A 27,363-nucleotide genomic window follows, 5' to 3' on the forward strand; every position below is an offset into this window, starting at 1 on the left:
CAGAAGCCAGATACTAGTGACATATCATTATAAATATCATTAATTTACCTATCACAATATTTTAAGAAAGAATGTTTAGGACATAGGCTTTCTTTCATTCTCAGTGACCTGGTGAAACAAGTGATAGAACCTTCCACCTTACAGATTAAATGTTCCTCATCAATGTCACTAACTTTCCTAAAGAACACGTACCATTCTAGTCATTCGGTATCATTCAGGGGCAACATGGTGGCTCAGTGGTTAGCACTGCTGCCTCACAGCGCAGGGACCCGGGTTCAATTCCAGGGTGACTGTCTGTGGGGAGTTTGCACATTCTCATGTGTCTGCGTGGGTTTCCTCTGGGTGCTCTGGTTTCCTCCCACAGTCCAAAGATGTGCAGGCTAGGTGGATTGGCCATGCTAAATTGCCTGTAGTATTCAGGGATGTGTAGATTAGGTGGGTTATAGGGGAAGGAGTCTGGGCTGCTCCAAGGGTTGGTGTGGACTTGTTGAGCCGAAAGGCCCTTTTCTACACTGTAGGGATTCTACGATCTATTCTAATCATTCCCTTTGCAATGCTAAATGCACCAATTTAACTAGAAGATTCAATAAGGAAAATAGACCATACAAGGATCTGCAAGGCCACGTTTGCTGATCACTCCAGGTTTAGCTGAACAACTTGGACTTGTATATATTATTTACCTTTAATGTAATTAAGCAATACGAGGTACTTCAGAGGAGCATTCTAACTCTTAAGTGTGCCAAGGTCATGAAATTTACTAGAACTCCAAGTTAACGTAAAGACATTCTGTGGAAATGCCATCAGTCACACTCCACCACTGGAAGTTCAATGGGCCTGTACTTCATTCACCAGACTGTTCATGTGATATCAAACTCTGGAGGATAGGCACACCTGTGCCATTATTGAAGCTACTGAGGCATTCTTCCCATTATGGTGGGATGTTGAAATCAGTATTCTGATGTGAGGTGGGCGTTTACAGAAATGGTTTTGTTTCATTAGATTCTTACTCTTATTTTGATACAGCATTAAGGAGACCACGTACAGGCTAGGAATATCAAATCTTTTATCTTCTCTTCATTTCTATAGTTTTCTACATAGGATAGTGTCACAAAGCAATAGAATATTACAGCCCTATTTTGCAGGGCTGACCAAAAGCAACACAAACTGGACTGTTAAAGATGGGCAGTCTCTTGCCTCTCCAGAGCTTCTCTAGTGGAAGAGAAGTATTAAGTCTTCAAAAGATTATTCTAGGAGTAATGACATATGAGTTACTGGCTCTACGTCCATGTTCACACAAATGGGTTATAGCAGTATTAGTTCATTTCTCATCAGTTCAAAATTCCTGCATAATCAGCAATGAGAGCATCTGAATGGTCCATTTCTGTTTTCTGTCTGCAGATGCTACCAGTCCTGCTGACCTCTTCTAGCAGTTTCTGTTTTTGCATCCAGTTGTCTCATCTTTCTTCACCTATTTGGTAGCAATCACTGAAAGAATTCTTCAAGTTTAATTTTGGATTTACTAAGAACATACTTGGTAATCAATTAACAGATAGTGCCCAATACATTCAGCTTTTTTAGCCAAGGAATGAGAATTGCAACAGAGGCTTACCAAAATAGAAAAAAAATGAAGGCAAGGAGAAAAAATAATGTCCGTATACTTCAGAAAATCTGATAGCAAATCTGCAAACAACAATATGCACAGGATTTAAGTAAACCAGAGCTAGAATGGTTGAAAGTGTGCAATACCATGCAGTGGACTGCTGCACAACCAAGCATTGAAAAACCAAGTGGAAATAGTTGTTTGCAATTACCTACTGAAAAGTCAGCATCTTTTAATTTCTCTATTTACTGAACCATAAGACACGTTTGCTGGATCCTTGTGCACCTTATGGTCTGGCTTATCCAGGATTGGTTGGTTACTTTAAATAATTAAAGGCATTGAGATGAAAATAAAACACCCGAGTAAAATAGCATTTAAGACAAATGTAGGATAATAGGAGTTACTCATTTCTGAGTACTAGGAATGGCAGTATTTGTCACTTTTGAAATACCTCCTGGGATTGCTCACTGCACACAAGCTGCTTTGTGAGATTGTCTTCTCACTAAAGTTGATCTTTTCTTCTTTGTTTTTACAATCTTAACATGGACTTCATTTTTACACAGATCTTAGGAACCAACCGTACAGGCGTGCAGATGCATTGAGAAGAAGTGTGAGAAGACGCTTTGATGAACAAAACTTGCGTTCAGTGAATAGCACTGAATTGGCATTGTGATGGAGAAGGAAAGTGTTGAGAGTATGAGTGCGTTTGAATGATATGGTGTCTGCATGACGAATGCTTTGTTTGTTACCACGTAACTACCAGAATGGCATGCTGTTGGAAACCGGGATGAAGACGAGGAGGAATCACAGGCAATCTGTGTGGGCTAACAGATATATTCAGCCCAAGATAAGTGCCTAAAATGTAAAATTTCCTCTCAAGCTGCACAGCACAATGTTGCTGCAGTGTAACTGTTGACATGACATAACTGATAAGTATTATATACAATAAATTTTAACAAAGTTGTAACCTAAAATTAAGTGTGATCTCTAAACTGTTTTACATTTGACATGAAACTGTTGAAGCCAAGAAAAATGAGTGGAGATGCTTGTTGTTCGGTGGAGATAAGGAATAATGCATGTGGAATAGCTTGCCATAAACTGTTGAGGCAGTTAATGTTCTTTTGTGTTCATTTGAAGACCACACACTGTACTTGCATTGCGCAGAGTTTTATATTGGGCATGATCTAACCAAGGTGGTGATTCAGAGTAGAATTTGGTCATTTAAATAGAAAAGCAACATTTCAGCATTGGTGATCAATCTACAATGATCAACAGATACCATACCATCTTGTATCAAAAGAGATTGAATGCATCGTGAGGATAAACCTTGTAGATATGACTAAAGGTATTAACCCCTAACTAAACAGTATTATTGAGCGTCTAAGTAGAAATGTTACTGGACACACAAAAGGTGTAAAATTGTACATTAACAATTAGAAATTCATGTACTTTTCTGAGTAGGTACCCATTTGGCTTATTTTAATCTCCTTGGTTGCATTGCCTCACCATGTTGATTGTAAAGTTTATTGTATAGTATTTAACCATTGAACTTCCTGTTTGCATTTGGCTCCTGTGACCCACTTGTGACTGGCATTTTTCTTTTGTTTTGAACAATGTGTAGTTATATTTAGATAAAGCTGTTCTAAATGTACAGATATTTTGCTAGGAAATCAGTGCATTTTTATGGTTTTTTACAGTTTGATTCACTCTATAGCCTCTGGGTAATATTGTACATATTGTTTAAAAATATTGCAACAGCCTGTGCTATACAATTTGAATGTTATTTTAACTTATAGTTCTGTTTTTGTATTTAACTGACAGTGACCAAGGCTTGGTTCCTCTTTACCAGATTAACTTTGGCTTACAATTTCACTGCAAACATAGTTTTTAAAAGCCATCTGCTTTATATGATTTTTACATGGTGTGTAAATGGTGCATAGAACATGCCAAGACTGTGTATTTTGTTCACTGGCAAGTAAACAAAAATTATGATAAAGAAAGTTTTGGCAACATCTTGAGTCAATTGACCATTAATTTTAAGTTAATGCATAGCAGCAAAATTTTAAATTGCAGATTTGGGTGAAAGAATTCTATGCTGTCCTGGATCAGTGATTGAAATGTTGGCATGTTCTGCTCATGTACTATAGTTTCCTGCTTGTTGGCCAAGTAGAACTGTTTTATAAAAAAAAACTATTAAACTAGAACCCAGATTTGTTAATGGCATTTGGTCAAATAAATACCTTTACGCTACTACACAAATCTGTGCTTCACATGTCCCTGAGTATATTTGCAGTCAGTCACCACAAAAACTTACAAAGCTACATTTTACATGCAGGATGGGGCAGAACTTCTGCCTGACACCTTTGCCTTTACTTCAAGCTTTCTCTGTGTGACAGGGATGATGGTTTGTCATAAGAGGAGTGATTGGAAATTCATATGGCTAGAAAATCAAGCAGTTTCAACCTCTGCATTGAGAAATTTGCATAGTGGGTGTGGGTGGTGATGGCATCTTACGCTGAGCTGGTTCCAGAAAATGGTACTAACTGGAATAAGTAGTATGGCCCCTCACCTCTGTATTAGCAAACTTGGTGTCAATTAGCTGCCCATGTCATTTATCTCAACAACATTAGTTCTTAGTTAAAGGTTAATGCAATGCAGCAGTGTTTATATTATTAGCTTCCAATTTTGTTTTCACTCAATTGTTGATAGAGAGGACAGTAAAGAAACCAAAGTCAGAGCACATGAGACAGTACAGGAGCCTAATAAATCCACCTAAATATATATACCTATTTCACAAACATCATAGAAGGACGATGTTATCTATCTTTTCTGAGAACTGCAAGACTGTTCATTCCATTTAAGTACGGTGATAAAGTGTCTTTAAATCAAAGTATTTGATCTGGGACTAGAAGTGGTCAATATAGATATTGCTAACATTGGAACTAATTATCCAGGTAGCCTGTGCTTACTCTGAGTGAATAGGAACAGGTCAATTATGAGAATTATGGTTGTAAAAATACACCTGTACCTCTTATCAATTATTCACTGTGTCTGTTTCCAGATGTCATAGACCAATACTGTAAACTCAGTATAAAGATGCCATGTTTTATATGGCACAGGATTAGTTGACCAATAATTCAGATGTGGAGACTGATTTCAGCAGAAAACAAATTTTAATGTTTCTGTGTTAAAACATACAAAAATATTCTGCTCCCTTTATGAGCAACACTGAAGTATTTCAGACACAAGTATATACAGAGATGGAAAATAAACCCTCTGCTGCATTTCATGCCTTGGAAAATTAAATTTTAGAACAACTTCAATAAAATTTGCAGTACTGTTTGGGAAAATGAACTTTGCTACAAATACAAACTTATTTCTTTGCTGCATCATGCTCCAATTTTTTTTGTATGAATGTTTTCCAATGGATAAAGACATTAGAATAAAAATGTCCTTGAAATTACAAAATTGACTACAATAAAACAGGAATCCAAGCTATCAAGATTTAGAATAAATTTAGTTTTGAATTACTAATAGCAAAAAACCCTGCTACATTTTTTTGTGGCACACCTATCTAATATTCTTTCCATTTTAATAAACTTAACAGGTTTTTTGAAATTGAATTGTCTAGATTCATGGCCATCACACACAAAGGTCCCAGTTCTCACAACAGAGCTAGCTTTGTTCAGTTGGATACAGAAAAACTACTTGTGTCAGAAATAGCAGGTAGCTCACTCTCTCTGAATGCTATCATCGAGCCATGCTATCTTCAGAGCCACGACTAGTTTGTTTATGTCCTTTGTGATTACCCAGGGATTTTCTCTTTATATTTCATAATGTACGATGGCATAAATAGTTTAACCAAACAATAAAATCCACTGTTTGTAGTTACTCCCACAATCGAAGTAAAACAAGCTAAACAATTTCTGGGCAAAACTCTGGAACTCCCTTACATCTTCAACATTCCAAAAACACTTGTGAACTGCTTACAGATTCTGACATCAGAAGCTTGCTGTTGGATACAGAAACAGATCAGAAGTGACTTGTACACATTAATAAGGGTACAGGTGCTTTTTGAAGAAATCATGGGTATGTTTTAAGACCCATAATGAATATCAAGTATTGTAGCATGATGTGCACCCAAACTTAAGCTGGTTGATCTTGGAATCAGAAGGATTTATCTACATAATAAAGAAACTCCACTGCTCACATATTGAAAGAAAGTTTGCGGGATCTGTAATATTTTCATATCATCATACCCCCTGTAAATTACAACAGGTGTCAAAACATTGGAGATCATATTTAATTCTTTTGAGTACTTGTTAAAAGACTGCCCTCACCCAACTTTTGACTTGGTTGATTTATACATACAAGTGTTAATTACTGGTCATCATCAAGTTGCTGCAAGAGAGTTCGTCTTCGTTTTTCCAGTTCCCCCTCACTTAGCTCACTATCAGAGGTTTCCCAATTTGCCTGTGGAGACAAAGTATTGTAACAGTCAGTTTGTAACCATCAAATCTAATTTGAAAAGTACAGGTTGTTACTCATTTAAGTCTAAGTCCAGAGTTTATGCCTGTTAACTTGATCTAAATGTCATTTAAGTTATTTTTCAAAAAAGACCCTGCTTTGTTAAATTTTAATGTTAGTAAATGGCACAAGAAAACTTGAGTAGTTATGTCTCCTTTATTTATTGTTAACAGATGTCCATTTTGATTTTTTTCTTAAAATCATCCTACAGTTCTCTTCTGAAATGATAGAGCAATTTTTGAAGACGAGACTCAAGATAGATTAGGAACTGTCACAAATCTAGAGGAAAGACCTTCTCCATCCCTTGTCCCTCTATCAAATTGTAACAATCACTAGCAGGGATACTTTTTTGGAAATGGAAACAAACCAACATGGTACCTATATGAAAAAAAACAATGAAAGCAAGCTAGGTAACGGCTGAAACATTTGCTGGTTTTTGACTTGAGATTAAACAACAGAATCAGTCATTCAAAACATTGCACATAGTCATTCCATCAACACCAAATGCTAGAGATCACAGCAAGTCAGCATCCATGGAGAGACAGCAAGCTAATGTTTCAAATCTAGATGACTCTTCATCAGAGCTCTGAAAAGTTAGCTTGCTAAGTAACCTATCCCTGTTCTTGCATTCCTAACTAAAGCAGAGGATATTCAACATGGAAATAGTTTTTTGGAGGTCAAATTTTAAATTAGGTAACAGCAATGAACAAGGTACGATCAATCACTTGATCTGGAAATAAAGGTGATACCATGCAGCAAAAATGAAAAATAACAAGTGATGAAGAAATAAAATCATCGAAAAAGTAAGCGTGCAGCAATATTAATCCTGGGAAAGATTATTGGACCAAAGATCTTTTAATGAAGTATTTTGGTCAAGGTAATAAAGTTCCACAAGCTTTGTACAAAAATTTAACAGACCCATGTCACTATCAACAATCATCTGAATAATCAGAAAATCACATACTGTATCTTTGTTGGTGGCTTTTCTGGGTGATTTGTGCTTTGACTGTGATCTGTGTCTATTTCTTTCTTTCTCGTCATCCCTGCTTCTTTCTTTCTCTCGTCTATCCCGGTCTCTTTCTCTTTCCCGCTCACGTTCTCGTTCTCCTTCAGATTCAGGAGTAACCTACATAGCAAGAAGAATAATGATTTCAAGAATGCAATTGTTTTAGTTATATTCACCATTGTTTTAGAGTTATGTAAAAGAAACTGGAATATGGAAAATGGTGAAATCTGTGCTTGCCCAATAATGTGTCAATAACTGCCAGCACATATTCACTGTTTTGATCCCAGCCACTGGATAGGTTGAATGTCAAAATGAAACAAAGCTTGATGTATCACATGGTTTATTTTCTTGTTTTATCAGTTAATATGGTGTTAGCTCAGTTGGTTGGACAGCTGGTTTGCAATGCAGATTGATGCAAACAGCATGGGTTCACTTCTCATCAGCTGAGGTTACCATAAATGACTCTCCTTCTCAACCTTCCCCCTGGCCTGAAGTGTGAAGACCCTCAAGTTAAACCACCCCTAGTCATCTCTCTCTAATGAGAGAGTAATCTTATGGTGTGGGAGGACTAAGGTGACTTTACCTTTGACATATTTACATTAGGCTGCAGATTTTCTTTATCAGAAGTTTATTATACAAAACAAAATATGAAAAGCTAGATAGAAGAAACAGTGATCTTAAATCAAACAGCAAAAGAAAAGTACCAACCTGTTTCCAAACATTATCTGTTACAGACTTGTATAGCCTATCTCAACTCTTTAACATTTCTACTTAGTTGACTCCTTACAGTTGCTTCGCTGTGGACCATGGAGACAAAGTCTGCTAACATGTACTTTACACAAATCTGAATGTGTAAATTTTCTCAGTTCTAAAAATCTGCAACTTACAAACCAAAATTGTTTTGGTTTGGTAGCTTTACAAATTAAACCCTTATGCTGAGATAACTGGTTCCCTGAACTCCTCCCAGGAGACAAATCTACCTTGCTTGTGAACTCCACCCCAGTGTTTTCTGAACTGAATTTTAAAAACTTGCTCAACCTTACATACTTCTGAACTGAGAACAAAGCTAAAAGGTATTATAAGTTGCCCCTACTTGCCATTAAGCTAATAGCATAAATAAGATTCCATTAATACTGCAGAAATTTGCAGTCACTTCCTTTCTTAGAAGTGTTCAATTTAGGACACTGCTCTGGAAGAACTCTCTGACCATTTCTAAAATCAAATTAAACTTTTTAAAGAAGTAACTGATACCCATCCTATTTTGACACAAAAATGCCAACAAATATATAAATGATGCAGCTTTCAACACAACCAAGTATTAAAAATTGAAAATTAAGAAAACTAGTGGTTCAACCAGATGAACAGTGCCAGGTTGAACTAGCCTTGGCTCAAGCATCAATATAGGAAGAAAAGTCAAGTCTTTCTAGCTTACTGGGACTTGGATGATAATTTACTTGCACTTAGCGTTAATAATGGCACAAATTAAAATGATTAAATATGATTTCCTCCATTTCTCTCACCAAATCCACCTTCATATTTGGACACAAAGATTCGCAAAAATGTAAGTTCTAAACAGTATTACCCAAAGCTGCACAATAATTTTTTCAGATCTCATCTTCTCTGACTTTACATGTTTTTCTTCTCCTTCCCGAATGATACATTCAAAATTTATAAACGCACACTCTAGATCAAATATCTTAAATTTGCAAAGTTTTGGCTACTTAGAAGAAAGTGAAATGAAATTTGAAGTGTTTTACCAAGTTCAATCACAAAAGAATACATAAAAATAAAAGCAAGAAATTCTATTGGAAGAAACTCTCAAAATATTACTCCTTTTGGCTAACTGAGAAACAGAAGTAAAGAATGAAAACTCTTCTGTAATACCAAAGCTGTAAGCGAATAAGAGGTTAGGAAAACCAAACAATGATTAGCTCATGGCAGGCATGTGTTTAAAAGATCTGAAGAGTATTGAGGAAAGTCAACAGCAATAAGGAGTTCCAATCAGATAATGCCCCACATCTTCTGATCAGTGCTGATGCAACTCTACTGTCTCTGTTGACTGCAATTGAAACTATGGTTTTGCCTTTTCTGGAGAAAGCCATTGCCGCATGGATACACAATCAGGAAGCATGAATGGAAAGAGGCAGAAGGGGGACACCCCATTCTGATGTCAGTGATACAAGTAACTTCGCTTAAGCTCAGTTTGCTTGCAGAATTCTGGTAAGGTTTCTTTAAAAATTAAAGTTTTCTATTTTTCAAGACTATTCATACATGTTATGCTGTTAATTATCTGTTGTATGAACGGGGACGGGGAAGAAGAAGGGAAAATGTGCGATTGATACTTGGAGTAGTTGAGTTGAGCTGCCGGGAGGGGATTGGGCCTTCCCAGTACTAATCACTGTCCTATGCGTGAGACAAGGATGGGGGGTAAATATCTGGATAAATATAGTACATCATGTCCAAGACTCCAACATGCAGGTCAGCACCAGGAGACTGACATTTTCAGAGTGCCCCAGACAGCATAATTCTGCCCATCACTGTCATTACCACAGCAAGATCTGGGCCAATGAGTTCCACAGGAGAGACAAGTGCAGGAAGAAACAAAATCATGATCACGTTTAAAAGATTGAAACAGGATAATTAGAACAGCAGTGACCATTGAGAAAAAGATTAAGTGGTACAGTTAATGTAAGGGTCAGCTATCAGCTATGTTTTAAGCATATGAATTTTTAATCATACTTCAATATTAAATATCTACAGACGCATGGAAACAAAGAACACAAAAGTTGAGACTTACAGATTTGCGTCTTCTCTTTTTGCCCTTTTTCTTGTGTTTTTTGGACTTTTTGTAACTTCGTTCTAAATAGGGAAGAGAAAATACTTAAAATCTGATTTGACTGAAAATGTTAAATTTTCATTTTAAAAATTACCAAGTTAAGATTACCTGACTCTTCACTAGAGGTTCTGTCTGAAGGGGACTTTGAATGGGAACGCTTCTTTTTCTTCGAATGGTGATAATCATCATCTTCTGATTCTGAGGCCTATAGGGTTAAACATAGATACTTATCAATGGAGTTGAAAGGACACAAACACAAGTTTGGGTTTTCTGATATCGATACTATTATGCTAGAATTATTACAATAAACCTTGGGAATCACTCAAAGCATCTCATCCTCTCAGCAGCTTTTGACAAGTCTGAAAGGGGATCTCAGGAAAGAAGAAAAACAAAACCCAAAGATCAGTCGTCCATGGGAGTAGCTGATCCTGTTTTAATGGCTGCTCAAATGATGGTGATGCCATGAAATATTTGTGAAGCTTGACTTGAGGTTAGAATGATAAATGGTATTGAGGCCACAGCTTATGTCTCTGGAAGTGGCAGATCTACTCTGCAGCATGCGGCTGCAAGAAGCACAACTCTGCACCTGACATGTTGATGATCCAAACCCTGTAATAACAGCCCATCGTCGTTACCACCAGATAATGTCATCAAAAATTGTAGGCGTTACTGATGACATTTTTTCAGTGCACTCCTAAGTGAATGCTCTGATGTGAATTCTTTCCTTCAATACCACTGAAACAGGATGTATATCATGTTTCAAAACCCTAGTCAATTTTCCACAGAAAATGATCTGGTTAGGACATGCAGTGTTTGAAGTTAAAATACACTTTGAAGGAGTTAAATTCACAGAGCAACGGAAGTATCAAGCATCTCTCAAAGGGTCTTGAATCTGTGAAATTCACTACCTCACCGTGCAATGGACATCAGGACACTGAATAAATTTGAGGAGGAGATGGACCGATTTTTAATTAGTAATGGAGTAAAGGGATATGGGGAGCAGCTAGGAAAATGGAGCTGAGGCTTACATGAGATTAGCCATGATCATATTAAATTGCAGAGCAGGCTTGAGGGGTTGAATTGCTTATTCCCACTCCTAGTTCTTTAGCATCTCTTAGATCTGAAACTTAACATTCTAGGGGCAACAGAAAATCAGGTAATATTGTCACAGCAGAAAATAGTACGAGTAATCAGTACACCCTACAATCTAAGAAATGTAGTAGAGTTCATTGCTAAGTTAATTTTGGTGGACTTTGCTTTAGGGTGGGAGTGGGGAGCGCAGTTTGGAGGACATGATAGGGTATTGGTGAAAGTAGCTGTTTATTTAGTTTTGTCTAAAAGCTGTATCAGCAAATAGGATTTCAAACAAGGAAAATTGAGCCAAAGACAACCTGGCTTTTGTGGTCAGGACAATAAATGCAGTTAAGCAATGAAGACCAGCAATAATGTTTTGAAGGTAGGATGCTGTAGCATAAGAGAATCTGCTGTGGATAGCATGTATAGAGATTGCTTTGGTTACGATGACTGAATGGAGACAGCACTGTGTATTCTCTATTATATTGTAAACAAGTTGTACTAAATCAAATGAGGTAGTTCTGATTATACCAATACTCTTTCATCTTGCCATGGAATATCTCACCTAAAATTCAGCTACAGATATTTTATCCCCCCTCACTTTCAAACCACCTATCACGTTTGGCATTACTAACATAGCAAATTCTGGTTCAAATCAGAACGCTGTTTCATAATTATACGCAGAGATCCAAGAAAATGCACAGCAATGAGTCAACTAAAATACACATCAAGATGCCGGTGAAAACCAGTGTACCCAGGAAAGTGTCAAAGCCAGATCTGAATTACTAGCTTGGTGCTTCCATAAAGTGTCAACATTATTCTGGGATTCACGTATCTTCTACGGGCACCTTTGAATCTTGCAGCTTACTTGCATGCTTGGTGTCTTGACAAGTACCAGGATACCACTGGGTGGGCAAACAGGATTTCTCCTGACCTTGACAACCATTGATAGATGCTCCTCCTATTCTTCTAAACACTACAGAGAGGGAGGTTTATTGGGATAATAATTAATGCAACTAATAATGCTTGATGGGTGTGGAATTGAACAATTAACACAAGTTCATGCAAAAAAAAAAAATTGACAGGATGAAAATTAAAAGATAAATGAGCAATATGATCAAAAACAGCACGTATTAAATTTACTTACCTGGGTCATTTAAATCAGCAACAGCCAGAGTTGATCCCTAGCAAACCTGGATGCCCATTCCACATTCTTCATGATTGACATCTTGTATACCTGAACACCAGGAAATGATGTGCAGGGCATCCCAGCCTCAAATATATTTTAAATGAAGCGCCAACCTGTTTGAAACAGGCATTCCAATGTCACTGCCCCAAATTAGCACCACTTAACAGCGGAAAATCAGGGCTTAAGTGTCTGCTTGTATACTTGACCAAAAGCAATGCTCAAATTTGGTGACCATGATATAACAAATCAATAAGTCTGTGTCAACATACGTATCAAACAGTTCATCAAACCATACTATTCTGAAATAAATCAAAAAGCAAGCACTTACTGAACGAGAACGAGAATGCTTCCTGTGATGCTTTTTTGACTTCTTGGAATGTTTTTTGCTCTTTGAATGATGATGTTGGCATTCATGCTATTACACAGAGGGAAAAAAAAACTTGGATAACAAAGAGCCAACAAACAATACATGTCTGTGCATCAAGGCAGAAACTAGTTTTAACAACAATGCTCAAAGTGATAGCCTCTAGTGACAGCCCTCAGCAAAGAGAAAATCAAATCCTAAAACACAAAGTGAGCATGCAGGTAGTAAGTAATTAAAAAGACAAATAGAATTTTGGCCTTTATTGCTAGATGGGTGGAGTTTAAAAAACAAGGATCTTCTGTTACAACTATCCAGGGTGCTGGTGAGGCCACACCCAGAGTACTAGATACAGCTTTGGTCCCCGATTTTTAAAAACAAGGAAGTACTGACATTGGAGCTGTGCACAAAGTGAGTCACTGGGATGATTGCTAAGATGAAGGGTTCACTTATCAAGAATAGCTAAACAGGCCTTTATGAATTAGAGTTTAGAAGAATGAGTGGTGATCAGATTGAAACAATCTAGATTTTTAGGGGACTTGTCAGGGTAAATGTTGAGGTGATGTTTCAACTAGTGGCGATATCTTGAACTGGGGACACAGATACAGATACAGATACATTCACTTAAATTGAAATGCAAAGGAGTTTGTGAAGGCTAGGTCATTGTCATGGAGCTGTACAGTAAGGAAACTCATCCATGCCAACCAGATATCCTAAATTAATCAAGTCCCATTTGCCAGCATTTGGCCCATATCCCTCTAAATCCTTCCTACTCATTATACCCATCCAGATGCCTTTTTTTAAATGTTGTAACTGTACCAGCCTCCACGACTTCCTCTGGCAGCTCATTCCATACACGCACCACTGTCTGCCTGAAAAAGTTGCCCTTAGGTCCCTTTTAAAATCTTTCCCCTCTCATTAAACCAATGCCCTCTAGTTCTGGACTCCATTCCCCTGGGGATAACGTCTTGGCTATTCACCCTATATATGCCTCTTCGTGATTTTATAAACTTCTATAAAGTCACCCCTTAATCTCCAATGCTCCACGGAAGATAGCCCCAGCCTATTCAGCCTCTCCCTATAGCTCAAACCCTCTAACCCTGGCAACATTCTTGTAAATCTTTCCTGATCACTTTCAACTTTTACAACATCCTTTTCATAGCAGGGAGACCAGAATTGCACACAGTATTCCAAAAGTGGCCTAACCAATGTCCTGTACAGCCACAACATGACCTCCCAACTCCTATACTCAATGCATTGACCAATAAAGGCAAGCATATCAAACGCCTTTTTCACTATCCTGTCTACCCGGGCCTCTACTTTCAAGGAACGATGAACCTGCATTCCAAGGTCTCTTTGTTCAGCAACACTCCGCAGGACCTTACCATTAAGTGTATAAGTCCTGCCCTGATTTGACTTTCCAAAATGCAGCCCCTCGCATTTAGCTAAATTAAACTCCATCTGCCACTCCTGGGCCCACAGGCCCATCTGATCAAGATCCCATTGCACTCTGCGCTGTCCACTAGACCACCTATTTTGGTGTCATCTGCATACTTACTAACTATACCTCCTATGTTCACACCCAAATTATTTACACAAATGACAAAAAGCAATGGACCCAGCACCGATCTTTGTGGCAAACCACTGGTCTCAGGCCTCCAGTCTAAGAAGCAACCCTGTACCACCACCCTCCGTCTCCTACCTTCAAGCCAGTTCTGTATCTAAATGGCTAGTTGTCCCTGCATTCCTTGTGATCTAACCTTGCTAAGCAGTCCAGCATGGCAGTGAAGGTATTTAAAGAAGGGATGGATAGATTCTTGAAGTTTGTTGGCAAAATCTTTGGCATGCAAGAGGAATTGAGATCTGGGTCAGATTAGACATGATCTTAATGAATGGCATGGCAGTTTGTGGGTTTGAGTAGCCTCCTCTGGCTCCAATTTCTTATGTTGTTATGCCAAACTTGATAAGTAAGGTCAAGAGAAATGAAGAGAATACTGATAAATTCTGCAACGGTTTTATAGGCAAAGATTGAAAGACCATTTAGTAAATTTTTCAGGGCAAATTCCTCTTCTGTAAGCCAGTTTTTATACAGCAAAAAGGATGACCATCATCCAACAATCATAAGGTTATTCTTTTGTGCTAGCTGTGACACTGATCAGTGGACAGTTTCCCCTATAATTCCTAACTGACCAATTTTTCTAAGGCTCCTCATCTCATGCTAATCAAATATTGCCTTGAAGCAAAGGGAATCCGCTCTCACCTCATTTCTGGAACTCAGTTCTTTTGAAAAACTGTAATGAGATCAGGAACTAAGTTGTCCTGACAGATCCCACATTAAGCAGTGACCAGGGTATTGCTGTGCAAGCGTCACATGATACAACAGTGTATGAGACGTTCCACCATTATTCTAATGCTCTGGAAAAACTGATGGGGTGGTAAGGTGCATGTTTGAATTTGACCTGTTTTATGGGGACGGAGTATACCTAGGGCGACACAGAGGTTAGCACTGCTGCCTCACAGCACCAGGGACCCGGGTTCAAGTCCAGCTTCGGGCGACTGTGTGGAGTTTGCACATTCTCCCTGTGTCTGCGTGGGTTTCCTCTGGGTGCTCTGGTTTCCTCCCACAGTCCAAATATGTGTAGGGTAGGTGGATTGGCCATGCTAAATTACCCATAGTGCCCATGGATTGTTTAGGTTAGGTGGGTTAGACATGGGAAATCAGGGGTAGGGGAATGGGTCTGGGTGGGATGCTGTTTGGAGAGGCAGTGTGGACTTGTTGGGCTGAATGGCCTGTTTCCACACTGTAGGGATTCTATGATTCTAGGTAAGCTTTCACATTGTCAGGTAAATTGTTAGAGGCATTGGTAGTTCTGGACTACCTGGCAGTAGTACTGCGGACATAATGTTCTTGTAGCTAATTGCATTTGCTCCTTAATTTCATGGAGTAAATTAAATTGGCTGACAATGGAGATTTATAATAATGGGAACTCAGCTGTAGGATGAGATGAATCACCCAACTGGCACTTCTGACTGAAGATAATTACAAATGTTTCAGCCTTGTCCTCTGGTTAGTTGTTTAATTGTCTACTGCTAGTCACGACTGGAAGTGGCAGCACTGTAGTGCTTTGGTCTGATCTTATGGTTGTGGGATCACTTATCACCCTCTATCTGATAACTACTGCTATTGCTTATACATGAAGGAAACCCAGCAGGCAATTTGGTCATAATGAGGAACAACAAAAGCAACATGTTAACTATCCGAGATTCTGCTTCAGGGAAAAAAGTTCAGCCAGGGCACAGCACAGAAATTTTATGCTGTTCTTGAAAATAATGAAGTATATTGTCAAACCAAAACAAACTGCAAATCTTCTAACATTGCTGAGACAACAATTCTTCTTGTAAGGTGCAGATTCATGGGTGCTGCATACTAGACTAGTGACCATTCACATTTAAACCTCAATCAAGCACTGGTAGTTTATTTGAGTACATTACAGATCAGAACCAAAAAGTGTATACCCATGCTCTTTTGGCAGTAATCAGCTGGTAGAGATCAGGAGTGGGAATCTTAAGACTATTTCTCTTCCCTATCTCTGGGCCAGGGAATCGGGTTTCAAATCCTACATCTTCCAGAGGTGAGTTATAATATGTCTGGATAGGTTCATTAAAAAATATCTAAACAATTTCCCCTGTCTTAATAAAACATAGCTGAGCATTGCATAAGCAATCAGTTGACGTTGATGCTGAGTTACTACAACTCAAATGTCTTTTTGTAAAGGCCGTTCCACCATTGCAGCTCAGGTTCTCTGCAAAGGGGGAAGGGAGAAAAATGTCAGGTAAGTCAGTTTATTCTAATCTTGTAACGTTGAGCTTAATTAAACGAATGGCCAAATTCAAGGAGTTAATTTTTGACACATCCTATAAACAACAGAAATAAACGTGTGTATGAAGGGAAAAGGGTAGAAAAAATGCTGAACAATGATGCACAGTTGAGGAATGGGAGAAAAATTAAACTGCACATTTGAAATAACTAGCTTCTTTTGATTATTCTGAATGTCACTTAAAATAGATTGATGAAAGTTAAAAACCAGAAGTTATTAAGTTGCAAGTGAATTTTGCACTGCATATTTACATCACTGAATATCCTATCAGTAATGTTTTGAAGATAGACCACAAGGCATAGGAACAGAAGTATGCCATTAGGCCCATCGAGTCTGCTTCCCCACATCCATGGATCATTTCCAGAACAATAGCTAAATCACACGGAAATTAATAATAAATAAAACACAATGCAACTTCTAATTACAATTTTCCACAAAGTACCTCAAGAATTTGTAGAAATTCCTTGAAAAGTCTTTTTCTTTCAGATTCGACAGTAATGTCTTCAAAAGCAGACTCGTTTACAAACCTCTCTCGAACCTGAAAGGGAGTATTAGTTTATGAACCTCAAGAAGCTCTGATGCATAGAGAAAATTAAAAAACCCACAATACACAAGGATTGAATTACACTGTAAATCTGAAATCGACTGCATGTTTTACAAAAGGCACAAAGACATACGTACCTCATCCCAATTTGATTCTGGTTCCAGAGGAGGAGTGGCTTGCTTTAACATGCTTTTGAAAGCAGTTTCTTTTCGCTTTAGTTTTCTAGCTTCTTCCTTTTCTCTTTCACGTTCTCGAGCTTCTGCTTTTTCTAACAACTAATATAAATTATAAAAGTGATTATTTCGTCCTGAATAGATTAAGTAAGATTTAATGTTATCATTTTTTTTAAAAATGGTATTCTTTCACAATACATATCTATTGTGTTAGCTCTTGATCTATTTTACACTTTCTATTGTCACCTCTGAGCTAGATGCCCATGTTTCATGGTGAAGTAATAAAGCTGCAGCAAATTAAAAAAAATAAATCGAGGCAACACAAGGTTTGGAAGGTCTTCCATTTTTTTCATGGGATAAGAATATCACTAGCATTATTGTTAAACCTTATCATTCTTGAGAAGTGAGTGATGAGCTGCTATCTTGAAATGCTGCTGTCGATTCAGTGTAGGGACATCCATTCAGCTGTTAGGATGGGACTGAAAGGAATTTGATACAATGACAGTGAAAGGACAGCGATATGTTCCCGAGCTGGACAGTGTGTGGCCTGGAGGTGGTATTCTCATAGATCTGCCATCCCTATCCTTCTTGGTGGCAGACCATAAGAAGTAGCAGCAGTAGACTTTGCCATTCAATGAAATCACAGCTGATCCAACCATCCCCATCTCCAATGAGTTGCCTGTTTCCCATAACCCTTGATTGCTTTACTGTTTAAAACGTTTTCTATCACAACCTTGAATATACTGAATGACTCAGCCTGTTCAGCCCTTCCCAGTAAAGAATTACACTGATTCACCATTCTCAGGAAAGAAATTGCTCCTCACTTGTTTCAAATGGCTGAACCCTTACTCAGACTACGCCCACTGGTCCTAGATTCTCCCAAATGGGGAAACAACCTCAACCATAAGCATCGTAGAAGTTTAAACATGGTCTTCTTTAGTTCTTCTAAACTCCAACTAGCACAGACATAGCCTACTCAAACTGTCCTCAAAGTCCCTGCATACCAGAGATCAACCAAGTGAACCTCTCGTCTACCTCCAATGCCAGGTCATTTTTCCTCAGATAAGTGGACTGAAATAGTTCAGTATTCTGGGGGTACTGCCTTGTATAGTTTAGCAAGATTTTTCTAGTTTTATATTTTTATTCCATTCTCTTTAAAATAAATACTAACATTCCATTTGTCTTTCCCAACCTATATGTTAGCTTTGTATAATTCTTGCACAAGGAACCCCAGTTTTTCTGCAGCAGATTCCTACAGTTTTTCTTCATTTACAGAATATTCAGCTCGTCTATTCTCCCTGAAGTGCATAACCTCATATTTTTACACATTATATTCCATCTGCCATGTTTAAACCCTCTCACTTAACTTTTCTCTATCCTATTTCTTCGCATCATCCTCACTACTTGCCCTTGCCACCTATTTTTGCGTCATCTACAAAATTGGCAAGAGTACATTCACTTCCTTCTTCCAAGTCATTAATATAAATGGAGAATAATTGCGGCTCCAGCACTGATCCTTGCAGCACTCCAGTAGTTGTCATCCTGAAAATATCCCCTTTACCACAGTGCAGTGTCATTTATCAGATGGCTAATCTGCTATCCATGTAAATAGATTACCCCTGACACAATGGACTCTTGTCTTGTTAAGCAGCCTTCCATGCAGTATTTTATCGAATGCCTTTTAGAAACCCAAACATATATTTCAGCTCTTAGGGTTCCCCTTTATCCATTTTGCTTGTTAACCTCTTCAAAGAATTCTAATATGCTTGAAAGGCATGATTCCCTTTCAGGAAACCATATTGACTTTGCTTAATTATATAGTCAGAGGTCTACAGCATTCATCCTTCATACAAGGATACTGATCTTTTCTCAATGACGGACAGTAAGCTAACTGCCCCACAGTTGCCCTTTCTTTTGTCTTTAAATGAGGGTTACACTGGCAGTTTCCCAATCTCCTGGGGCTTTTTCCAGAATCTAAGGTTTGAAGATTACCACCACTACATGCACTATCTCTGTAGTCATTTCCTTTAGTATCCTAGGATGTAACCCATCAGCTCCAGGGGTCCTATGGGCCTCTAGCCCGATTATTTTTCTTAATAAATTTTCTCCAGTGAAAGATATTGTATTTAAATCCTCCTCCTACTTTTGCCCTTGATTATTTACTAATTTTAGAATGTGTTATATCTTCTACTGTGAAGACTGATACAAAGTAATTTATTCAACACCTCTGCCATTTCTTGGTTCTCTGTTATTGTTTACCCAGTCTCATTCTCAAAGGGGTCCTATGTTCACATTGGCCTCTCTCTCCCTTTTTATGTATTTAAAGAAGTTCTTACCATTTTGATGTCATTTGCTACTTTGCCCTCAAATTTATTTTCTGCTTTTTTTTTTGGTCATCTTTTGTTGGTTTTTAAAATTTTCTCAATTCTCGAATTTACCACTAATCTTTACCACATTGCACATTTTTTTTTTCTTCCCAAGTGCTATTTATCCTTGGCAAATTGCCATTATGTAACGGACAGCACTGCATTAGTGTGTGAACAGTACAGGCTTCAAAGAGAAGCATAAGCAGGGAGCTATACTGTGGGGATTTAATTCTCCTTCAATGAAATTAATTGCAATTGATTTGCTGTAGATGATCTACCTACACAGTAGGAGCAGAGTCAAAGATGGAATATTCAGGCAAGGTCTGAGCAGGAGGGAGGGAATTAAGGTACTTGAGAAAAGAGTAACAGCTAGTTTATCTAAATTTTTGAGATAAGTTTTCTAAAAGTCCTTATTAGAGATACTCATTTTGGAGGAAACATAAGATTTTGTGAATTTCAGCACATTGCTTAGAACAATAGTTTTAAAAAGCTACTTACACTGTTAAAAGTAAGTTTAATGTTACCAGCATCAAGTGTAGCTGCTCTCTTATCTGAACTAATGACTGTACCAAATTCTTCAAATGTAGTATTGACTTCTACCACAAAACCTTTATCCTGTGGAGGGAAAATATTGCACATCACATATTTTAGTGTTAGTGACTTGTAAAACTGTTGCATCATATGATTGCTCAAAGAACATGTAACAAAGACTGCTATTATTAAAATAGCTTCAAAGTTTTTGTAATAATTATTTTGTCTAAATTATTTTTGTGGCTGTTCCATCAGATTTTATCAATTGGTTACATGAAATACCCTGTAAACAAATGCGCACTGTCCTCAAGTTTTGGTTTGTGCAAGTGAAAATCTATTCCAAAACTGGAAAAATGCACCTACTAACTATTCTCAACTGATTTACATATGTACAATGAAGATAGGTAAACAATAGCATTGTAGTATGTTAATATTTCCACAAGATTGACATTTAAGTTTCCATGTTTTGATCACAAATGTATTAATTGTCAGCCTTACTGTGGCTATTTACTGTCTCACACTGCTCATTATAGATTTTTGAAGTCTCTTACAGGATCACCATTTTATTTTTAAATGACTGTTTGGCTTTTGCAGCTAAAGTTATTTTGAAGTTCTTTGGTGATAAAGAAAGGACCCACAATTTTCTAGTAGGCCCTTGCAGATTTCAGTTCAACTATGTTATGTAAGTTATATATCTACTATCGTATATTTTCATAAGTAAAATTTAATATGCTTTGTATTTACCTTCAAAATATCTTTTATTATTTTCTTTTCATCATGGAAGCGTGCTTTTAGATCTTCCACATAAAATTTGAAAAGATCAAGTGGAGTAGATCCTGAAAATAGAACAATTCATATGGAATATAAAATACTTGTATCTGAGAAGGGCTTTAACGTGTTCTATACTTTAGGCATATGTACAGAACATGAAAAGCTGAAGTAAACTGAAAATGTCTTACCAGGTTGGCCCAACATTTTAGAAAATCTAATATCAGCACTGATAGCAGGATACAACTCCATCCAGGTAGACATGGAATGCAAATGCCCGCTTTCATGCAACTCATCCAGGAAGGTCTGCAAAAACATGAGATGAACAGTGAAAGATAAAACCTGTATTTTCAGATTTTCTTTTTGCAGTCAATGAGGACAAACTGCTTAAAAGGATAAGGCCAAGAGTGACATAAGAGAACAAGTACAAAGTGATATCATAGCATAAGGAACAGTGTGAGCTTAAGCATGCATGAACAAGTAATAAAAGTTATGCATTAGAATTATATTTTAAATTAAATTCCTGAACTTTTCTTGGTTAACACAAGTAAAACGAGGATAGATTGGGTGAGCAGGGCAGGGAGTTGTATCACATTTGCAATACTTGGGAGTTGGTGAGGAACTCTGCAATCCCAAACAACCACAACTGCAGGACGATTTGCCTTACAAAGAACTTCAATTCAGAATTGCTGAGCTGGTGCTCAAGGCGCTGCCATTACGACACATCATCAAGGGCAGGAGTTATCAGGACAGTGTCATCCAGTAGACAGTCACGCCACTAGGGTTCAGGAGTGGGTAAGGTCCTGAGAGTGGTTAAGGACAGGGAAGTGTAATTGTGAGAGAAGGGGATCCCAGGTGCAGTGCTAGAAAAATCTGCACCTTTCAGTTCACCAAACATGTAACAGGTTCTAAATAAAAACCAAAAGAACTGCGGATGCTGTAAATCAGGAACAAAAACAAAGTTGCTGGAAAAGCTCAGCAGGTCTGGCAGCATCTGTGGAGGAGAAAACAGAGTTAACGTTTCGGGTCCGGTGACCCTTCCTCAGAACTGATGGCGGCTGGGAAAACATCAATTTATATGCAGAAAATAGGGAGGAGGGTGGGGTAGGGAGTAAACGATAGGATAGAGCCCAAAGAGAGAGAAAGACAGTTGGACAGACAAAGGAGTTGCTAACGATCAGGCTGGGAGGGTGAATAGTTGTTAATGGGAACTGTTAGTGAGTAACAACAGGGGGTGGCAGGCTATGCGGTAACAAGGCCTGGTGTGTGGGGTGGGGGGCTGGGACATGGGAGAGTTTAGGCCCTAAAATTATTGAACTTAATATTAAGTCCGGAGGGCTGTAGGGTCCCCAAGCGGAAAATGAGGTGTTGTTCCTCCAGCTTGCGCTGGGCTTCACTGGAACACTAGCAAGCTGGAGACAGAGATGTTGGCCAAGGAGCAAGGTGGTGCATTGAAGTGGCAGGCAACAGGTAGTTCAGGGTCTTTTTTGCAAGCAGAGCATAGATGTTCTGCGAAGCGGTCGCCAAGTCTACGCTTCGTTTCCCCAGTGTGGAGGAGACCATATTATGAGCAGCGAATGCAGTAGACTAGATTCTTGGAAGTGTAGGTGAAGTGTTGCTTCACCTAGAAGGTATGTTTGGGCCCTTGGATACTGGGGAGGGAGGAGGTAAATGGGCAGGTGTTGCGCCTTCGCCGGTTACAGGAGAAGGTGCCGTAGGGCTGTGGGGAGGTGTTGGGGGTGAAGGAAGTATGGCCCAGGGTGTCCTGGAGGGAATGGTCCCTGCGGAAGGCAGACAAGGGAGGGGAGGGGAGGGGAAGGGAATATATGTGTCTGGTGGTGGCATCTTGCTGGAGGTAGCGGAAATGGCTCTGATGATCTTTTGGATGTGGATGCTGGTGGGATGGTAGGTGAGAATAAGGGGAACCCTATCGCTGTTGCGGGAGGGAAGAGAAGGGGTGAGGGCAGAAGTGCGGGAGATGAGTCGGACTCGATTGAGGGCCCTGTCGACAACGGAGCTGGGGAATCCTCCGTTGAGGAAGAATGTGGACATTTCGGAGGCTCCCTTGTCGAAGTTGGCCTCATCTGAACATATGAGACGGAGACAGAGGAACTGAGAGAATGGGATGGAGTCTTTACAGGAAGTGGGGTGTGAGGATGTATAGTCCAGGTTGCTGTAGGAGTCGGTGGGTTTGTAATGGATATTAGTGGCCAGTCTATCCCCAGCAATGGAAACAGAAAATGTTGAGGAAGGGAAGGGAGGAGTCAGAGATAGACCAGGTGAAAGTGAGGGCAGGGTGGAAATTGGAGGCGAAATTGATGAAGTTTTCCAATTCTGTAACAGGTTCTTGCTTCCTGTGTAGATAAATATAAGTAAGTTGACTGGGGGTTACCATGGAGTAGGAGATAGTTCAAATGGAAAAAGTGAAAGATAATGTGGTCAACATAGGGTAGAGTATCAAGGGGACAGATACTGCTCTCTGTAGTTATAACTGGGAATTCTGAGGGCTGTGTAGACTACCCAGTGCAACAGTCAATGACAGCTTGCAATGGGAGGAATAACTTGTAGTGACTGTAAGACACAAGAGAAACAGGTCATTCAGCCCAGTGAGGCTACTCTGCTATTCAATGAGATCATGGTTCATCTGATAATTGTTAACTCTCCTTTCCTGCCTTTTCGCTATGGACCTTGATTCTTTACTGATTAAAAAAAAATCTGTCCATCCAAAATATACTTAACCCAACCTTGACAGCCCTCTGCAGCAAAGAATTCCACAGTTACACAAACCCCACGGGAAAAGAAATCCTTCCTCATTTGTACAGTAAATCCTTCCTCATTTTCCTCAATTGTAGCAAGACGTCTTCATTTTTGTACACCAATCCCTTTGTAATAATAGTCAATTTGCCATTTGTTTGATTAATTTTTTGCTGTACCTGCATGCAACCTTTGTGTTTCTTGCACAAGTCCACTGAAATCATTTCAACATTAACATTTACCAGTTCCACCATGCTTTACAAATATTTGGCTTTTCCATTCAGAAATGAATAATTTCTCACTTCCCCAATTCATACTTCATCCGCCACCTTGTTGTCTGTCAATTAACCTGTCGATATCTCCATGTAGTCTGAGTCCCCCTGACATTCCCATCTAGCTTTTCTATCATCAATTAAAAATTTAGATACTTTGATATCTGACTTTAAGACATCAAAATTTATTAACAGAGATTATAAATAGTTGAGGCCCAGTTGTATTGCTTGCGGCAATCCACTTGTCACAGCCACCAACTTGAAAATGGAGTTGATGGGATTGAAGCTGGGAGAATGTTTCCCCTGGCTGAGTCATCTAGAACCAAGGATTACAGACGGAGAACAAAAAGTGAGGTGGAGAGTTTTTTTATTTCTTTCCTGAGCGGTGAACCTGTGGAATTCATTAATTGGAGGGCAATGAATGCTCCACTGTTGAGTGAAAAGATAAAGTTGCCAACAGTCCTCTTGGCATTAGGGATTAGGGTAATTTAACTCCAGGATCCCCACATCTCAGCCGGTGCAGTTACTGAACCCACACTGTTAACATCACTCTGCATCTCAACCTGGATGTCCAGCCAACTAGTTAAGCTAAAAATGTAGAGAACAGTGCAGAGCTAAAAATAAAAAACCTCAACATATACAATAATAATACTAGTTAACTAAAAATAATTAGTTTAAAATTTCTTTGGTCACTGAACTGTTAAGATTTCATGAGTAACAATGTAAAACATTTTGTTGCTAAAATAATTTAATTTTATGTAGCACTTTTGACACTAAAGTAAATCTCAGGAGTATTATCAAACAAAATCTGATATTAAAATAAAAATCAAAATTAAAAATATTGATAAATTTACACAACTTATCACTTACTTGAAAGGCCTCCCTATTTTTGCGCTGCCTTCTCCGCTCTCGAAGCAAACCTCGTTGTTTTTCCTCCTCTTCCTCCTTCTCTAATGCTCTTATATGCTCTTCAAAACAAACAAGGGCATCTTCTTTATCCATATCTAGAAAGCAAAACATTTGGGTCCCAAATGTAAAACCAACTTAAGTTTAAATCATTTTCAAAAGCAGACATTATGGCAAATTACCAACCCTTTCTGCCATTAATTAGCACAATAAAATCAAGATCCAGTCACAAATTACAATCTCAGGTTTGGAATGAATTATCATACCAGAAATATTTCTGTTTCTTCTGCTTTCACCTTGCAGGTTCCTTTCACTCAGCACTCACAGTTCTCTTGTTTCATTTTTGTGCTGTGTGCATTGCAGAATTTCCAAACAGTCTGGTTAAACCTCCCAGGTCATGAGGTGTTAGAAAAGCATTTTCTGATTTAGACCAATGAAAGAGCAGCCTCTCCATGTTAGTTTAAAAAGCAACCAGCACCTCTGGGCCAGAAGACCCGGGTTCAACTTTCACCTGCTCCAGAGGTGTGTCATATCATCTCTGAATAGATTAATTAGGAAGTATCTAGGAAGCAACTAGTTACCCAGGCTCAGGATATTTAAAGATGAACAAAACCAAAAATTGCTGGCAAAATTCAGCAGGTCTGGCAGCATCTGTTTTCTTTAGAGTCCAGCAACCCTTCTTCAGAACTCTGGAGGGTCACTGTACTTGAAATGTTAACTCTGTTTTCTTTCCACAAATGCTGCCAAACTTGCTCAGTTTATCCATCAATTTCTGTTTTTGTTTGTTTCAGATCTCCAGCATCCACAATTTTTTGCTTTATCTCAGGATGTTTAAATGAGGTTGAGGTTACAACCTTGGTAAAGTTTTCAATACGTCTTCTCCAAAAATCACAATAAAGAGAGAACACAATAATGGTAAGTGCAGTGAAATAGTGGGCAATTCAGAGTGTCAGGTCCAGCTAAGTTTAAAATGTTGACAATAGGCAGGAGGGAGCAGTCCAAACCAGGATGTGAAATACAAAATGGTAATTAAGTATATTGTCTTTCCGTAATTGATAGATAGGGTGAGGTGAGAAGTCAAGTTTCAAGCAGCTTGACTCTTCAGTCTTAAGGTTGACTTAGAAATGAAGTTGGAATTCACAAAGAGGTTGAAAATTTCATGCATAGGGACAAGAGGAGTAGAACAAATGGTATTCCACCAACCCTGTCAATAAGGACTTCTGCATGTATTTCATCTAAAGGTTTTGACAGTCACATGGAAACAAAATTTTAAAGCATAGGACAAGCATGTGAATCACTAGAATTAGTACCATAGTTATTAATTATTCTATGTTATATTTATATGCCAGATAATAAATAATAAATGTTCATGCTTAGATTTCCCATGTCTTTCAGGCCCTTTGTTCATAACTTCATATTGATTTACACTGACATCATGAGTCCTTTTGATCAAATATAAACTGAGTAATCGTGTACAATTCTGGCTTCATACATAAACAAACTGCTCAGACTAAAAGAATATTGAAACACGTGCTGAAACTAATGTTAGGCCCTCAGGATTTATAATATGATACTGCCCGATATGTCACAAAGATTAAAACTATAACAAATTAATTCTACATGAACTTCAGAAAAACCGTTATACAGTCGACCCAATTTTAAAACTGGTGACCACTAACAACGCCCAGTGCAATTAAGACAAATCAGAGTTTTTTTTTAAAATTCATTTAGATGTGGGGTTCACTGCCTTCTTGAATCACTTTAGTCCTTTTGATCTAGTATTAGTGAAGGAACAGTAATATATTTCTAAATCAGGGTTTTCAATGGTTTGATGGAGAACTTGCAGGTCGTAGTGCTCCGATCAATCTGCTGCGCTTCTCCTTCTAGACGGCAGGGGTCAGGGATTGGAAGGTGCTACGGAACCTTGTGAATTTCTGCATCTTGGAGATGGTAAATACTGTTGCCACTGTGTGCCAGCTGGGGGACTGAATGAATGTTTCAGATGTGGTACCAAACCTGTAAGATATAGGTCTTATTCCTTAAATGGTTCCAGTTCTCAATGGAGCTATTAAAATAACGAAATCTGTATGTATTTTAGTGCATGTTCTGTAGCAATAGTGTATTAGTTTGTATTTTTAGTAATGTTAATTTAATATTCCGTCCTTTTAATATCAGGTCCACTGCTTCCCTGTTATCTGCTGAATTTATTTGCCTATTCTTGTTATTACATAATAACCTGTAACCATGTTTTTAGCATGTTTATATATTAATTTTTCAATGCGAATCACACTGCAATTCTGCCTTTGGGCTCCGGACATGTTTCTTGAATAGAATACGACTATAAAAGTGAAGAGCAGGCGGTCCATTGTGAAATGCCGCAACAGACAGCAATGGAAGGAAGAGTGGTAAAGAGACACTGTAGCCTTTAAGTATACAGGAAGGTTTAAATGCCACATAAAGCATTTTGTGAATCAGAGTTCGAGGCCTGCTTCTTTCAAGATCAATGGGTGAGTCAGCACTGTGTGTAACCTAACAGCGAGGATTATATTTATAACTTGTATATTGAGTTATAAACATA

At 38.4% G+C, this 27,363-nt stretch overlaps 2 protein-coding genes across 8 annotated transcripts in view; one reads left to right on the forward strand and one right to left on the reverse strand.

Annotated features, from left to right (window-relative positions):
- fmnl2a (formin-like 2a) overlaps window positions 1-3,859 on the forward strand; it is a 240,933-nt gene extending 237,074 nt beyond the window's left edge. For 5 of the 6 annotated variants that reach the window (XM_020519188.2, XM_048598572.1, XM_020519174.2 and 2 more), the window contains one exon: window positions 2,164-3,859. In XM_020519188.2, coding sequence (XP_020374777.2) covers window position 2,164 — 1 coding nt within the window. In that variant the 3' untranslated portion in view covers window positions 2,165-3,859. The remainder of the gene's footprint in view (window positions 1-2,163) is intronic. The other variant, XR_007262411.1, reaches the window with a different exon arrangement.
- Window positions 3,860-4,754: 895 nt separating this feature from the next.
- Window positions 4,755-27,363, reverse strand: part of prpf40a (PRP40 pre-mRNA processing factor 40 homolog A) — a 45,872-nt gene continuing 23,263 nt past the window's right edge. For both annotated transcript variants that reach the window (XM_048598576.1, XM_048598575.1), the window contains 11 exons: window positions 24,750-24,883; window positions 21,045-21,159; window positions 20,830-20,921; window positions 20,053-20,169; window positions 17,153-17,290; window positions 16,914-17,009; window positions 12,561-12,647; window positions 10,078-10,174; window positions 9,931-9,992; window positions 7,092-7,253; window positions 4,755-6,073 (listed from right to left, as the gene is read on the reverse strand). In XM_048598576.1, the coding sequence (XP_048454533.1) occupies window positions 5,981-6,073; window positions 7,092-7,253; window positions 9,931-9,992; window positions 10,078-10,174; window positions 12,561-12,647; window positions 16,914-17,009; window positions 17,153-17,290; window positions 20,053-20,169; window positions 20,830-20,921; window positions 21,045-21,159; window positions 24,750-24,883 (1,193 nt within the window). In that variant the 3' untranslated portion in view covers window positions 4,755-5,980. The remainder of the gene's footprint in view (window positions 6,074-7,091; window positions 7,254-9,930; window positions 9,993-10,077; window positions 10,175-12,560; window positions 12,648-16,913; window positions 17,010-17,152; window positions 17,291-20,052; window positions 20,170-20,829; window positions 20,922-21,044; window positions 21,160-24,749; window positions 24,884-27,363) is intronic.

This window comes from Rhincodon typus, chromosome 7, assembly GCF_021869965.1.
Source record: "Rhincodon typus isolate 14 chromosome 7, sRhiTyp1.1, whole genome shotgun sequence".
NCBI lineage: Eukaryota > Metazoa > Chordata > Chondrichthyes > Orectolobiformes > Rhincodontidae > Rhincodon > Rhincodon typus.